We start from the raw sequence: 15,538 nt of genomic DNA, 5'->3' as shown, positions 1-15,538 counted from the left end.
CCTGTCTCTGCAGTCGTCACCTTTACTGCCAGTTTCCAGAGAGCAGCAGTGCGCACACAGAAAAGGGAGCTCCGCCTCCTTAGCCACACTGCGCCCTCGGGAAAGAGCAAGGTCTGAGGGTCCAGAAACTCCCCGCATGCTAAGTTTAGGTAACTGGGAAACTGAGGCACGTGTAAGCTCTTCATGCTGTTGTTATTCTGCATGCTATTTTCTGGGTGCCTTCTGTGCCAGACAGTATTAGGTCTTCACATAGCATCCTCTCTTGTTTCCCAACAGCTCTATAAGGAGGGCTGGCTGGGTGAGTAGGTACACGGGAGGGTAGCTAGGTAAGTAGGCAGGCAGGCTTCTCTCTCTCAATTTCATCAACACAGACACTGAGGTTCGGGGTGAGAAATGACCCCCAAGAGCTCAGAGTTGCTGAGCGTGGAGCTGGGATCTGGGCCCAGGTCTGCCTCCCTCTAAAGGGCCAGTGCAAGTGTGAAGGTGAACAGCAAGTCCCTGAAGCAGCCTTCTTAGTCAGAGCCCTCAGCGGCCTCAGACCACCAAGCTGTGACTTTTCAAAAAGCCCGTGAACCCCTGAGCCACTCATGGTACTCAGGGCTCGGGGGCAGGCACAACTACCCACAGGACCTCTCGGTGCCGACCCCTGCCTGGCCCCCACCCAGAGAAGCTGCCTAGTGAAAACTACACTTATGTGGCCCTGCTTTGAGTTTCCCCATGTGGCTCAGCCCCTTTCCCACGTAAGAATGGCCAGCAGCTGGGGCTTCTTGAAAAACCCCTTCCAGAGTATGAGGCCTGTGCCCAGAATTCCACTCATGCTTTCTTTTTTAAAAAAGGATTATTTATTATTTATTTGAGAGGTAGAGTTACAGACAGTGAGAGGAAGAGACAGAGAGAAATGTCTTTCTTCCGTTGGTTCACTCCCCAAATGGCGGCAACAGCCAGAGCTGCACCGATCCAAAGCCAGGAGCCAGGAGCTTCTTCCCGGCCTCTCACGTAGGTGCAGGGGCCCAAGGAGTTGGGCCATCTTCTACTGCTTTCCCAGGCCATAGCAGAGAGCTGGATTGGAAAAGGAGCAGCTAGGACTAGAACCAGTGCCCATATAGGATGCCGGTGCCGCAGGCGGAGGATTAACCTACTATGCCACGGCGTCAGCCCCATCACCCATGTGTTTTCATTTGCTCCAAACTCACTTTGGATTTTAGAAATCTAGAAATCATCTCCTAATTTAAGTGGTCAGTGCTAGGGGAGGGGCATTCCTGCACAGAGCACTTCCCAGGGAGGCAGATCAGTCATGGCAAAGGCACAAGGTGCTGGGTGGTTGGGAGGGCAGGAACACCAAGGCAACAGCTGTCCGGGGATACACTGGGCCTCTTGACAAGGGAGCATTCAGGCTGAATTCTCAGTGTGGAGAGGCAGACAAAGCTGAGAGAGACTGAGCCTGGGCTGGGTGCAGAGGTGGAACCACATGGCCCAACGGACAACACAGAGCTCATCGCTCCAGAGCCACGGGCACTCCTGAAGAGAAGCCACATGTAAAAGACACAGAGTGTAATGTGCCCGCCCACGTGGACCCATCCCCAGCCCAGCTCCCAGGAAGCCAAGCCATTCTTGTTCCACGGCCATCCCCACCCACTTCCTCTGCTTCAGAACTGTCTTGAAACAAATCCCAGACATCAATCACATCTTTCAACTGCAAAGATCCCAGAGTGTGGAAAGATGATTTCATAGTGTGAGAAATCCCTGAGGCCAGCCCTAGAGTGAGGCCCAAGCAGGCTGCTTGCTTGCCTGTGGACACAGCCAGAAAGTGGAGAGCACAGGCCAGAGCAAGTCCACTGGCCTGTCACTGGCATCAGACCATCTTGGCAACTCTGCAGACACACAGGTCACTCAGACAAACAGAGACTAGTGTGCAGTCTGGGCTCGAGTCACTCAATGCCTGTGTGACTCTGGACAAGTCCCTTAACCGCTCACGTAAAACAAGGATAACATTCTTACTTACCTCCCAGGACAGCCGCGGGGATCACAGGAAACAACACAGATGGCAGCACTTTCTACATATATCATAAGGAAATTTAACTTCTGAGTAAACATTATCACATGTTTATCCTAATTTTGATGCCAACAGCCAGGCAGTTCTTGACAAGAAACAAGTATACCTGATTGTTAAACACGACAGTCACCAGCCAGGCACTTTATCAGCTTCCTAGGAATCACCAGCGCTTATTCAAGATGTATGTGTGTGTGTCTGCACGTATGCGTGTCTGATGTCCAAACAGCTCTTACCTGTCTGCGTCCTGCAGAGACTTCACCAGCTGGGCATAGATGTCCTGCTCTTTCTTTAAGACCTGAATCAGCTCCTCATAGTCTGACTGTTGCTTTTCCTGGAAATGACAACGGGCATCTGACATTAAGGGAAGAATTTTAAGAGTCATCTTTATATTATGCAAATGTATGAGGCTGGTTCTGGAAGGCAAGGCCCTGTGCCAGGCTCTGGCTCAGGCCACAGTCAGAGAGCACCACCTGCAGGAGGAGTGAGGAATGACCATCCATCACCTACCCCAGCACAAAGCTGAGAGTTGTGCTTCCAACGCGAAGCGACTCCAAGATGGCTGGATAGGGAAAAGACACGAGGATTTTGACCAGGAGAAGGTAGCAGAAGAAAAGCAGAGGAAGTGCATTCCCAAGGAAGAGTTGGAGAGAAGTTTGCAGTGGAAATTCTACAGAAGAAAGAGGGGAGCTGTGGAGCAGTGTGGACATGCAGCACGAGTGGGGACACCACTCACGACTCCCACAACTGGGTGATGGAGAAAATGCCAACTTCTAAGAGCGAGGGCACCTGTTGACCAGCCCAGTGGACAGAAGGCACCAGCTTGACCCCAACAGAGGCTGTGGTGGATCTCCTGTGTGCACAGCCAGGGGATTTTACCACAGAAGAAAAAAATCTATGCTCCCCACTGACTTTGAATTTGCAAGGACTGGCAGGGTACTGGGCACCCACTAAGGTCTGTGAGGTGCTCCCATCCCCTCAACCTATCACAGACTCCAGGATTCAAAGCACCAGGGTGGGGTACCCACAGGCAATTGGCTCTGGGAATGCCCCTGCTCTGACAATGGGGCAGGCTCAAGGGACTGAGAGTAGGTCCTCTGCACCCCATGGCTGTGGGAACTCTGTGACTGCATGAGAGGGTGTGGAGTGCAGTTGAGTTTCTGGGCAATCACTGTGTCTGGCCTCAGAGGCTCCACGCTCCCTGCCTGCTGTGGTGGGAGTGGTGTCATTGATGAGGATTCAGTGTGCACACTGGGGACTGCACAGATCCTTTGTGTGGGTGGGGGTTGTACTTGCTGTGGGGTAGCCCTGGCCATTGATCACCCTGGAAGAAAGGAGGTAACTCCGTGATTACACCAACAGGCATGATCACACCCTCCCCTGCTGACAGTATGAGATCGACCACACCCAACGTGGGTGCCACCCTGGATTCTCGCCCCTCCCTTGGTCACTGACCAGAGCTACCTGGCTCCACCCAGCACATGACCCCTGGATATCCACCAAAGGAGCACAGACTCCACTGAGCCACAGAGGCACAGCACAAAAATAACACTAATCACAGGTGAAAACCAACAAGTGTTTCCAAAAATGCCTTAAAATCAATGTTGAAATATGAGAAACAAGAGCAAGGAAGACAACACGTTTCCCCAAAAAGAAACAACACTTCAGTGTTAGAAGGTGAAGCTGCAGGGATTGATGCAATGCCTAAAAATGAATTGGAAGGAATGATCATAAAATTACTCAAAAACAGAGAAGCTAATTTATGAGATAAGGAAATCTGCACATGATAAAGATAAAAAAAAAGTCCCCAAGAGATTGAGATACTGAAGAGAAATCAAACTGAAAGACTAGAAATGAAGAATTTGGGGCCAGTGTTGTGGTGTAGTGGGTTAAGCTGCCGGCAGCACCAGCAACCCATATGGGCACCAGTTCAAGTCCTGGTTGCTCCACTTCTGATCCAGCTCCCTGCTAATGTGCCTGGGAAAGCAGTGGAAGATGGTTCCAATGCCTGAGCCCATATGGAAGACCCAGATGGAGTTCCTGGCTCCTGGCTTTGACCTGGACCAGCCCAGCCGTTAAGGCCATTTGGGGAGTGAACCAGCAGATGGAAGATGTATCTCTTTCTCTCTCTTTTTCTGTAATTCTGTCCTTCAAATAAATAAATCTTTAAAAGAAAAAAGAAATGAAGAATTCAATTTGTCAAGTAGAAAATGTAGTGGAAAGCTTCTTGGTGATGCAGATGAAACAATACACAAGATAGAAGACAAATATTTGGAAATATCTGTCAGACAAAAAAAAAAAAGAAGAAAAAATCAGAAAAACTGAAAGTAGTGCTCAGGATTCATGGGATACTATTAAAAGACCAAACATAAATGTCTTAGGAGTTCCTGAAGGCACTGAAAGGGAGAATAGATTACAAGCCTATTCAGCAAAATAATGGCAGAAAAATCCCTAATTTGAAGAAGAAAAGGGACATAAAAGTACAGGAAGCACAGAGAACAATGGACATGATCAGAAAAGAACTTCACCACAACACATTAGAGTCAAACTTTTCACAGAAAATATTAAGATTCTAAATGTGTGCAAAAGAAATACCAGATTACCTTTAGAGTATCCCCATTTACACTAACAGCTGATTTCTCATCAGAAACCTTATAGACTAGGAGAGAATGGAGAGACATAGTGCAAATACTAAAAGAAAAAAACTGTCAACCTAGAATCCTGTACCCAGCAAAGCTCTCACTTATAAATGAATGTGAAATAAAGACCTTCCAAAACAAGCAGAAATTGAAAGAATTTATCATAACTTGTCCAACTTTATAAATATTCTTTATTTTTAAGATTTATTAATTTTATTTGAAAGGCAGAGTTAGAGGGAGAGAGAGGGAAAGAAGGGAGAAGCTCTCTCCACTGGTTCACTCCCCAGATGGCTATAACAGCTGGATCTGGGCTAATCCAAAGCCAAGAGCCAGAAGCTTCTTCCCAGTCTCTCACATGGATGCAGGGGACCAAGTACTTGGGCCACCTTCTGCCACTTTCTCAGGCACATAACAGGAAGCGGGACCAGAAGTGAAGCAGATAGGTCTTTAACTAGCACCCATGTGGGATGCCAGCATCACAGATGTCAGCTTTAACTGCTACACCACACCACAACCCCACAAATTTTTAAGGATGTGCTACACACAAAAACAGAATAACAGTCATCATGATGAAAAAATGTGAAGGCAGAAAATCTAGAAGTACAAAGGAAATCAAAGAAAACAACAGGAATATGTGTGGAAAATTACTTATTAATTATTATCATCAATAATTATCAATCATTACTTATCTATAATAATTCTGAATGTAAATGGCCTAAATTCTCCACTTAAAAGATACAGAATAGCTGAATGGATTTAAAAAGCAAGTCCCATCTGTTTGCTGCCTACGAGAAACACCTCACCAACAAAGGTACACACAGACAGAAAGTGAAAAGATGGAGAAAGATATTAAAAAAAAAAAAAAAAAAAGGAAAGCAAAAGCAAGCATGTGTAGCCATCCTAAAAGACCGAAAAAAGAAATCTTTACCTAATATATACTAAACTGATCTTCTGTATACAAAGAGAATTGAAAATGAATCTTTACATGAATGGAAGGGGAAAGGGAGCGGGAAGGGGGAGGATTGCGGGCGGGAGGGAAGTTATGGGAGGGGGGAAGCCACTGTAATCCATGGGCTATACTATGGAAATTTATATTCATTAAATAAAAGTTAAAAAAAAAAAAAAAGACCGAAAAAAAAAAAAAAGATTTTAACACAAAAGCTGTTTAAAAAAAAAAAAAAAAAAAAAAAAGAGGGGCTGGCACCATGGCTCACTTGGTTAATCCTCCACCTGTGGCACCAGCATCCCGTATGGGTGCCGGGTTCTAGTCCCGGTAGCTCCTATTCTGGTCCAGTTCTCTGCTGTGACCCGGGAGGGCAATGGAGGATGGCCCAAGTGCTTGGGCCCCTGCACCTGCGTGGGAGACCAGGAAGAAGCACCTGGATCCTGGCTTTGATCAGCACAGCGCTGGCCATAGCAGTCATATGGGGAGTGAACCAACGGAAGGAAGACCGTTCTCTCTGTCTCTCTCTCTTCTCTCACATTGTAAATAACTCTACCTGTCAAATAAATTTAAAAAAGAAAAAAGAAAAAAAAAAAAAGAAACACAGAAGGTCATTATGATTAAAGGATCAAGTCAACAGGAAGACGTGATTATAATAAATCTATATGTGCCTAATGCCAGGGTGCCTGGCTATTTAAAATAAATATTAAGGCCAGTGCCGTGGCTTAACAGGCTAATCCTCCGCCTTGCGGTACCGGCACACCGGGTTCTAGTCCCGGTTTGGGCGCCGGATTCTATCCCGGTTGCCCCTCTTTCAGGCCAGCTCTCTGCTATGGCCCAAGAAGGCAGTGGAGGATGGCCCAAGTGCTTGGGTCCTGCACCCGCATGGGAGACCAGGAGAAGCACCTGGCTCCTGGCTTCGGATCAGCGAGATGCGCTGGCTGCAGCGGCCATTGGAGGGTGAACCAACGGCAAAAAGGAAGACCTTTCTCTCTGTCTCTCTCTCTCACTATCCACTCTGCCTGTCAAAAAAAAAAATAATAAATAAATATTAAGGGATCTAAAGTGAGGCACAGACTCCAATACAATAGTAATTACAGACTTCAACATTCCACTTACATCAATGAACAGATCAACTGACAGAAAATCACCAAAGAAACAACAGAGCTAACCTACAGTATGGACCAAATGGACCTAATACATCCAGAACATTTCATTCTACAGTTGAAGAATACATATTCCTTTAATCAGTGCACAGAACTTTCTCTGGGAAAGAGCATTTGCTAGGCTATAAGCCAAGTGTCAGCAAATTCAAAACACTGAAATCAAACCATGTATCTATTCTGACCACAATGGAATGAAGCTGGAATTAACAACTCAAGAATCTCTAGAACATAAGCAAACACTTGGAGACTGTACAACACACTCCTGAATGAACAGTGGGGCATTAAAGAAATCAAAAAGGAAATTCAAGAATTCCTGGAAACAAATGAAGATATCAATTCAACATAAAATTTATGGGATGGGCTGGCACTGTGGTGTAGTAGGCTAAGACGTCACCTGATGCACTGCATCCTATATGGGTGCTGGTTCATGTCCCTGCTGCTCCCCTTTTGATCCAGCTCTCTGCTATGGTCAGGGAAAGCAGTGGAAGACGTCCCAAGTACTTGGGTCCCTGTACCCATGTGGAAGACCTGGAGTAAGCTCCTGGCTCCTGGCTTTGTATTTGCTCAGCTCCAGCCATTGCAGCCATTTGGGAAGTAAATCAGAGGAAGGAAGACCTTTCTGTCTCTTCCTCTCTGTCTGTAGTTCTAACTTTTAAATAAATAAATAAAATCTTAAAAAAAAAAACTTACAAGATACAGGAAAAGCAGTATTAAGAGGGAAGTTTATTCAATTAGTACCTACATCATGAAATTGGATAGACATCAAATAAATGAGCTATCAATGCATCTCAAGGATCTAGAAAAATAACAAACCAAACCAAGGAGAAGCAGAGAGAGAGAGAGAGAGAGAGAGAGAGAGAGAGAGAATAAACAAAATTGAAATAAAAATATAAAATTTTAGTGAAATGAAGAGCTAGTTTTTTGAAAAAATAAATAAAATTGATATACCATTGGCCCAAATAACCAAAAAAAAAAAAAAAAAAGCTACAAAAAGACCCAAACCAACAGAATCAGAGATGAAAAGGGAGCTGTAACAATGGATACCACAGAAATAAAAAGGATTATCAGGAATTACTACAAAGAGCCATATCCCAACAAGTTGGAAAATCTAGAAGAAATGGATAGATTCCTGGACACATACAGTTTCCAAAATTGAGTCATAAGTACATAGAAAACCTAAACAGAACAATAGACAAGACAGATTGAATCAGTAATAAAGATTCTCCCAACAAAGAAAAGATCAGGACCAGATGGCTTCACTGCTGAATTTACCAGACTTTTAATGAAGAACTAATTCCAATTTGTCTCAACCTATTCAAAACTATTGAAAGGGAGGGAATCCTCCCAAACCCATTCTTCATGGCATCACCTTAATTCAAAAACTGGAAAAATATACAACAGGGGCTGGCACTGTGGCATAGTGGGTAAAGCTGCCACCTATACAGCCAGTATCCCATATGGGTGTCAGTCCGAGTCCCAGCTGCTCCACTTCCAATCTGGTTCTCTGCTATGGCCTGGGAAAGCAGTAGAGGATGGCCCAAGACTTTGGGCCCCTGTGCCCACATGGGAGACATGGAGGAGGCTACTGGCTCCTGGCTTTGGATCGGCGCAGCTCTAGCCGTTGAAGCCATCTGAGGAGTGAACCAGTGGATGAAAGACCTACTTCTCCCTCTCCCTGCTCTCCCTCTCCCTGCTTTCCCTCTCCCTCTCCCCCCTCTCTCTCTCCCTCTCCCCCCCTCCCTCTCCCTCCCTCCCTCCTCCTCTCCCTCTCCCTTTCTCTCTCTCTGCCTCTGCCTCTCTGTAACTCTGCCTTTCAAATAAATAAATAAATACATCTTTCAAAAAAAAGATACAACAAAGAAATTACAGTCCAATGTCACAGATGAACATTGATGTAAAAATCCTCAACAAAATACTAGCTAAATGAATCCAATGACACATTATAGTAATATCATTCACCCAGACCAAGTAGGATTTATCCTTGTTATGCAAGGATGGTTCAACATTCACAAATCGATCAATGTGATACATCACATTAAAAAACTGAAGAATAAAAACCATGTTATCACCTCAATACATGCAGAAAAGCATTTTATAAAATACAACATCCTTTCATAATAAAAACCTTAAGCAAATTGGGTATACAAGGAACATTCCGTAAGACAATCAAGGCAATATATGACAAACCCACAGCCAGCATCATATTGAATGGCAAAAAGTTGGAAGCATTTCCACTAAGATCTGGAACCAGACAAGGATGCCCACTTTCACCACTGCTATTCAATAATAGTCTGGAAGTTTTAGCCAGAGCCATTAGACAGGAAAAAGAAATCAAAAGAATACAAATTGGAAAGGAGAAAGTCAAACAATCCTTATTTGCAGATGACATGATTCTTATATATAGGGGGTCCAAAAGACTACACTTAGACTATTGGAACTCATAAAAGAGTTTGGTAAAGGGACAGAATATAAAATCAACACACAAAAATCTAAGCCTTTGTATACACAGATAATGCCATGCCTGAGAAAGAACTTGTAAGATCAGTCCCATTCACAATAGCTACCAAAATTTTTTAAAATAACTTGGAATAAATTTAACCAAGGAAGTGAAAGATCTCTATAACAAAAAATTACAAAACAGTAAAGAAAGAAATAGAAGAGGTCACAAACAAATGGAAAAATCTTCCATGTTTGTGGATTGGAAGAATTAATATCAATAAAATATTCATACTACCAAAAGCAATTTACAGATTCAATATGATCCTAATCAAAATACCAATGACATTCTTCTCAGATCTAGAAAAGCTGATGCTAAAATTCATATGGAAACACAAGAGACATCGAATATCTCCAGCAATCTAAATAAGATAAACAAAGTCACAGACATCACAATACCTGATTTCAAGACATACTACAGGGAAGTTATAATCAAAACAAACTGATACTGGCACAAAAATATACATGTAGACCAATGGAACAGAATAGAAACTCCAGAAATCAACCCACACATCTACAACCAACTGATTTTTGACAAAAGAGCTAAAATCAAGCCCTGGAACAAGGAAATTCTCTTCAACAAATGGTGCTGGGAAAATTGGATCTCTTCAAAAGCATGAAACAAGACACCTATCTTACACCTTATACAAAATCAACTCAAAATGGATCAAGGATCTAAATCTAAAACCTGATATCATCAAATTACTAGAGGAAAACATTGAGGAAACTGCAAGACATTAGCATAGGCAAAGACTTCTTGGAAAAGACCCCAGAAGCACAGGTAATACAAACCAAAATTGACAAATAGGATTACATCAGGCTAAGAAGCTTCTGCACTGTAAGGAAACACCAAAGTAAAAAGTCAACCAACAATATGGGAGAAAGTATCTGTAAACTTTGAAACTGATAAAGGATTAAGATCCAGAATCTATAAAGAGCTCAATAAATTCAACAACAACAAAACAAACAACCCAGTTAAGAAATGAGCAAAGGACTTGAATGGATATTTTTCAAAACATAAAATTCAAATGACCAGACACATGAAAAAATGCTCATGATGCAAATAAAACCACGAGGGTTCACCTCACCCCAGAAGAATGGCTCTCCTACAAAATGAACAAAAAATAAATGCTGGCAAGGATGTGGGAAAAAGGTACCCTAATCCACTGTTGGTGGGAATGTAAACTAGTACAGTCATTGTGGAAAACAGTATGGAGATTCCTCACAAATCTGAAAACAGATCTACCATATGCCCCAGCCATCCTACTCCGGGAATTTACCCAAACAAAACGAAATCAGCATATGAAAGAGTTATTTGTACCCCCATGTTTATTGCAACTCAATTCACAGTAGATAAGATATGGAATCAACCTAGATGGCAACCAAACAATGACAGGAAAAAAAAAAAAAGGTGGTATATATACACTATATACTAATCAGCCATTAAAAAAAAAAAAAAGAATGAAATCTTGCCTTTTACAACAAAATGGATGCAACTGAAAACCATTATACTTACTGAAATAAGCCAATCCCAAAAAGACAAACATCATATGTTTTCCCTGATCTCTGATAATTAATATAAAAAGGTAAGGTATATAAGCAAAATTGACATTCTGAGATTTGATTATTGTTTCCAGCCTTTGTCTCTACTGTTGAGGAACAGTGGTGTTTTTTTCTTCTATGTGTTGAATTCTTTAGTTTAGTATAGGGTTAAGCTTATGATATTTAAATAAACTCAAAGTATACCATTGTAAAAAGTAAAGGAGGGCCAGCGCCGTGGCTCAACAGGCTAATCCTCCGCCTAGCGGCACCAGCACACCAAGTTCTAGTCCTGGTCAGGGCGCCGGATTATGTCCCGGTTGCCCCTCTTCCAGGCCAGCTCTCTGCTATGGCCCGGGAGTGCAGTGGAGGATGGCCCAAGTGCTTGGGTCCTGCACCCCATGGGAGACCAGGAGAAGCACCTGGCTCCTGCCTTCGGATCAGCACAGTGCGCCAGCTGTAGCGTGCCAGCTGTGGCGGCCATTGGAGGGTGAACCAATGGCAAAGGAAGACCTTTCTCTCTGTCTCTCTCTCTCTGTCCACTCTGCCTGTCAAAAAAATTTTTAAAAAATTTTAAAAAATAAAGGAAAGGAAAGGAAAGAATAAGAAAGGAAGGAGGAGGGAATTTGGGAGCATGGGTAGGAGGGAGGGTAGGGTGGGAAATATCACTATGCTCCTAAGTGAAATTTGGTCACTATATATATATGTGTGCATGTGTGTGTGTGTGTGTGTATTCACAAAAAAGACTCATGAAATTCCATGAAATTACTACCCCTAAGAGCTGATGGTCATAGCTTCCACAATGCTACAAAGAACGCTTTGCCATGCTGTCTTGAACTCTTAAATCAAAATCTGACAAGTGTTAGGGACAAGGGCGAGGAGGGTGAGGGAGACGCAGGCATTTAACCTAATGGTTATGACACCAGTTAGGATGCCCACACCCCACATCAGAGCACCTGGGTTCAACCCCTGGCTTCAGTTCTTCACCCCAGCTTCCTGCTAATGCAGACCCTTGGAGGCAGCAGTGATGGTTCAAGTAGTTAGGTTCGTACTACCCATATGGGGACCCGGTTTGAGTTCACAACTTCCTGCGTTGGCCCTCAGGACATTTTGGCACTTGGGGAGAGAACCAGCACATGGGAGGTCTTTCTTATTGTATCTCTGTTTCTCTGCCTCTCAAATATAATTTTTTTTAATTTTTAGGTATTAGGGACATGGGATTTACAGGTAGAGGAGGCCAAGTATGTAGCACTTGGGAGGCATCCAGAATGGGATGGTGATGAAGAGATGTGAGTTGACCTATACCACTTTCTAGCAGTTAGCCATGGGTAAGCAGCTCACCAAACCTCTAGGAAGCTCAGTCCCCTCATCGATAAGTTGAGATGTAATTTTGTAACTGAATGTTCATAAATGCAAACTTTTTTTTTAGCTTGAAAGTTGGCTCTGCAACTTACTAGTTCTGGGACTTTGGGAAATTACCTACTAGGAGTCCTGGTATTCCTACCCAAAACCAGGGAACAATAACCACCACCTTACAGAGTTATGGAGGAGTTAAAACATAAACTGTACTGTAAGGAACCAAGGATGCCTGAAGAAATGGCTGAAGCCAATGTTGGGACAGGATACAAAGTCTCAGTGATGCAGGATGAGTAAAAGCTGGCAACGTCATGCACATCACGGTGACCAAAGTTAGCAATACATGGTGTGCTTGACATCTGCTAACAGGATAGATCTTAAGTGTCCTCACCATAAAAAATAAAATGGCAACAATGTAAGGGGACAGATATGTTTATTAGGTTGATTATAGTGATGATTTCACCATGGATATATACATCACATCAAGTTGTACACCTTAAGTAAATATATAAGTTTTACTTGTCAATTATACCTCAGTAAAGCTCAAAAAAAGGAAATGCTTAAATAATGATAAAGTGTTGTCAAAAGAACACAGATGCCAGTTTGTAAAGGCTTCTACCAGCCAAATCTGGGACAATTTGAGCATCAAAATAAATAATGATAATAATGGATTATAACCCATTGAATAAAATAGTAATTCATGAATATATACTGATACATATGAGAGGAATAGGAGACTTCTCTTTATAGTAAATGATAATTAATAAACATAGAAAGATGAGTGAAATTAGGAAAACCCCCATTTGACAACCATCATGGTAATAAGTAATTCAGCCAAGAAACAATCGCTAAAAACAGAAGGTGAAAACCTGAAGATCTAGATACCTACAGACTCAAAAACACCTCCCCCAAAACACTTCTTAAATACAAAGGGAAAAGAAGTAATTGCACAATCAAGACATCTAGCAGATACTACCTTCATAGAGTAACCAAGCATAGCTCATATGGGACAGGTGAAACCATGGACCATCAGATGGGTCACACTGAGAACTCAACGCCCAATGCCACTATACACACTCAGACCCAAATTGCATAGGTTGAACCTAGTGGCCTGGGAAAAGCAGTGGACGATGGTCCAAGTGCTTGGGTCTCTGCCACCCAAATGGGAGACCTGATGAAGCTCCTGACACAGCCCAGATTGTTGTGGCCATCCTGCGGGGTAAAACAATGGATGAAAGCTCTCTCTGTCTCTCCTTTTCTCTTTGTATCTCTTTCAAATAAATCAATCTATCTTTCAAAGAAAATTAACTTTATGACCTCTAATGTAAATTTAGCATTGCTTCCTTTCATTAGGAACTGAAGGAAAACAGACCACAACAGTAGCATGATATTACAGTAACTTTGCCATTTAAAAAATAGTTATTTTTGGATATGCTGCAGATACTTATTCATTTTACTTTGAGTGACAGAGAGAGAGATGGAGACACAGCTCTCATCCACTGGTCCATTCAAAAATGCCCACAAGAGCCCCTAGATGGGGCCAAAGCCAGGAGTGGGAAGCTCAATCTGTGTCTCCCATGTGGGTGGTGGGAACCCATCACTTGAACTGTCATCACTGTCTCCCAGGGTGTACATCAACAGGAAGCCGGTCAGGACCAAACCCAGATACTTCAATATGGGACACAGGTGTCTTAACCAGCATCTTATCCAGGCCAAATACCCACCCCTTAAAATCTTTATTCTTACCACTAATTCAAAACTAAAGCAGTCACTGTAGATCACCACTAGATCTTAACACATTAAAAAAGAAGCACTATTTCTATAGTACAGTTATGTTTATATTTTGATAACTGAATTTTTAAATATTTGGTTCCCTTTAGGATTCTATGGACATCTATTTTACATTTAAACATTTTTCCAGGGAGGGGTGCCTGGCTTCAGCAGACTGCCAAAGGGATGCAGAAGGCAAAAAGTGCACAAGTCAGGTCCAGCGTTGTGGCTCAGCAGACTAAGCCACCATCCACAGCGCCAGCATCCCATGTGGGCACAGGTTCAAGTCCCAGCTGCTCCAATTCCAATCCAGCTCCCCACTAACATGCCTAGGGAAGCAGCAGAGGACAGCCCAAGTGCTTGGGTACCTGTACTCACATGGGATACCAGACTCCTGGGTTTGGACTGGCCAGCTTTGGCCATTGCAGCCATCTGGGGAGTGAACCTGCAGATGGAAAACCTCTCTTTCTCTGCCTCTCTCTGCCTGCCCCCTCCCTCCCCCTCCCTCCTTCCCTCTCTCTCTCTCTCTGCCTTTCAAATAAATAAAATAAATCTTAAAAAAAAAAAAAAAAAAAGGTCACAGGCCCCTGACCTGGGAGGATAGTGCTGTGTTTCCAACCTATGAAACAAAGGCCAAGGCACTGCTGGTCACTTCAGGGTTGTAAATGCTACATCCCTAGTCTGGTCATGCCAAGTTAGGTACCCAGACTGCTAGAAATGTCAGATCCTTTGGTAAATCATTCCATGTGTCACCAGCACAAGGAGCTCGCTCTCAAATGCCTTTTGTACATAATAGTAGCGGGTGAGATTCTCTCAGCTGCCACCTGCACAGAACCTGGAGGATCCCAGAGAAGTGAGTGGGTGAGAAGAAGGCACCAAGGCACCAGAGGCTTCAGGCCCCATGCCTGGTGCTCTCCAGACATTCCCTCATCCAATCCTCACAACCACGCAACCACACAGGGGGCTGTGTGCTGCCACGCTCGCATTTTAGACAGTAGGCTGTCCAGCTCAGAGGGCTCATCTGCCCAATGTCACAGTGGGGAGGCAGGGTGTGGGCAACAAGGCCCATGCTGGCCCACCATGGACACAAAGCACTGGGTACCTGGCGAGGGTAATATCATCACTGTAAGCCCCACAGAGGCCAACAGAAGAAAGCAAGAAAAGGCAATGACAAAATCAGAACCCTACTGCTCCTTGAGCACCTGAGAGAGATGAGGGGTTAAGAGTGTATGAAGTTATTAATGTGCGATGTGACCTTGAACAAGATACCCAGGCTCTCTGCGCTTCAACTTCGTCTCCTATAAATGCAGGTGATAATTCTACCTAGCTCACAGGAGATTAAATGAGTTAATCTCTACAAAGTTCTCAGAACAAAGCCTGGCACAGAGTAGCACTCGATAAATGTCAGCTGTGACTGATGGTTCGGCTCCGGGTGCTCTGCCAGTCACTTGACATAGATCATCTCTAATCACCACAACGTTCCAGGGAAGCACATTAATCTCCCCATTTTTCAGATGCTGAGACTGATTCTCTGGAAGCAGAGGTTCATCTTTTGAGTCCACTCAGCCAATAACTGCTG

The 15,538-nt window shown here is 43.6% G+C and overlaps 1 protein-coding gene across 1 annotated transcript in view; it reads right to left on the bottom strand.

Annotated features, from left to right (window-relative positions):
• Window positions 1-15,538, bottom strand: part of CDK5RAP2 (CDK5 regulatory subunit associated protein 2) — a 211,424-nt gene that overhangs the window by 97,822 nt on the left and 98,064 nt on the right. Inside the window, exon 15 of the mRNA XM_062207679.1 lies at window positions 2,287-2,384. Coding sequence (XP_062063663.1) covers window positions 2,287-2,384 — 98 coding nt within the window. The remainder of the gene's footprint in view (window positions 1-2,286; window positions 2,385-15,538) is intronic.

The sequence above is a fragment of the Lepus europaeus genome, chromosome 12 (assembly GCF_033115175.1).
Source record: "Lepus europaeus isolate LE1 chromosome 12, mLepTim1.pri, whole genome shotgun sequence".
Lineage (NCBI taxonomy): Eukaryota > Metazoa > Chordata > Mammalia > Lagomorpha > Leporidae > Lepus > Lepus europaeus.
The sequence above is the reverse complement of the archived record's forward strand: the minus strand, read 5'-3'. Positions and strand labels throughout refer to the sequence as shown.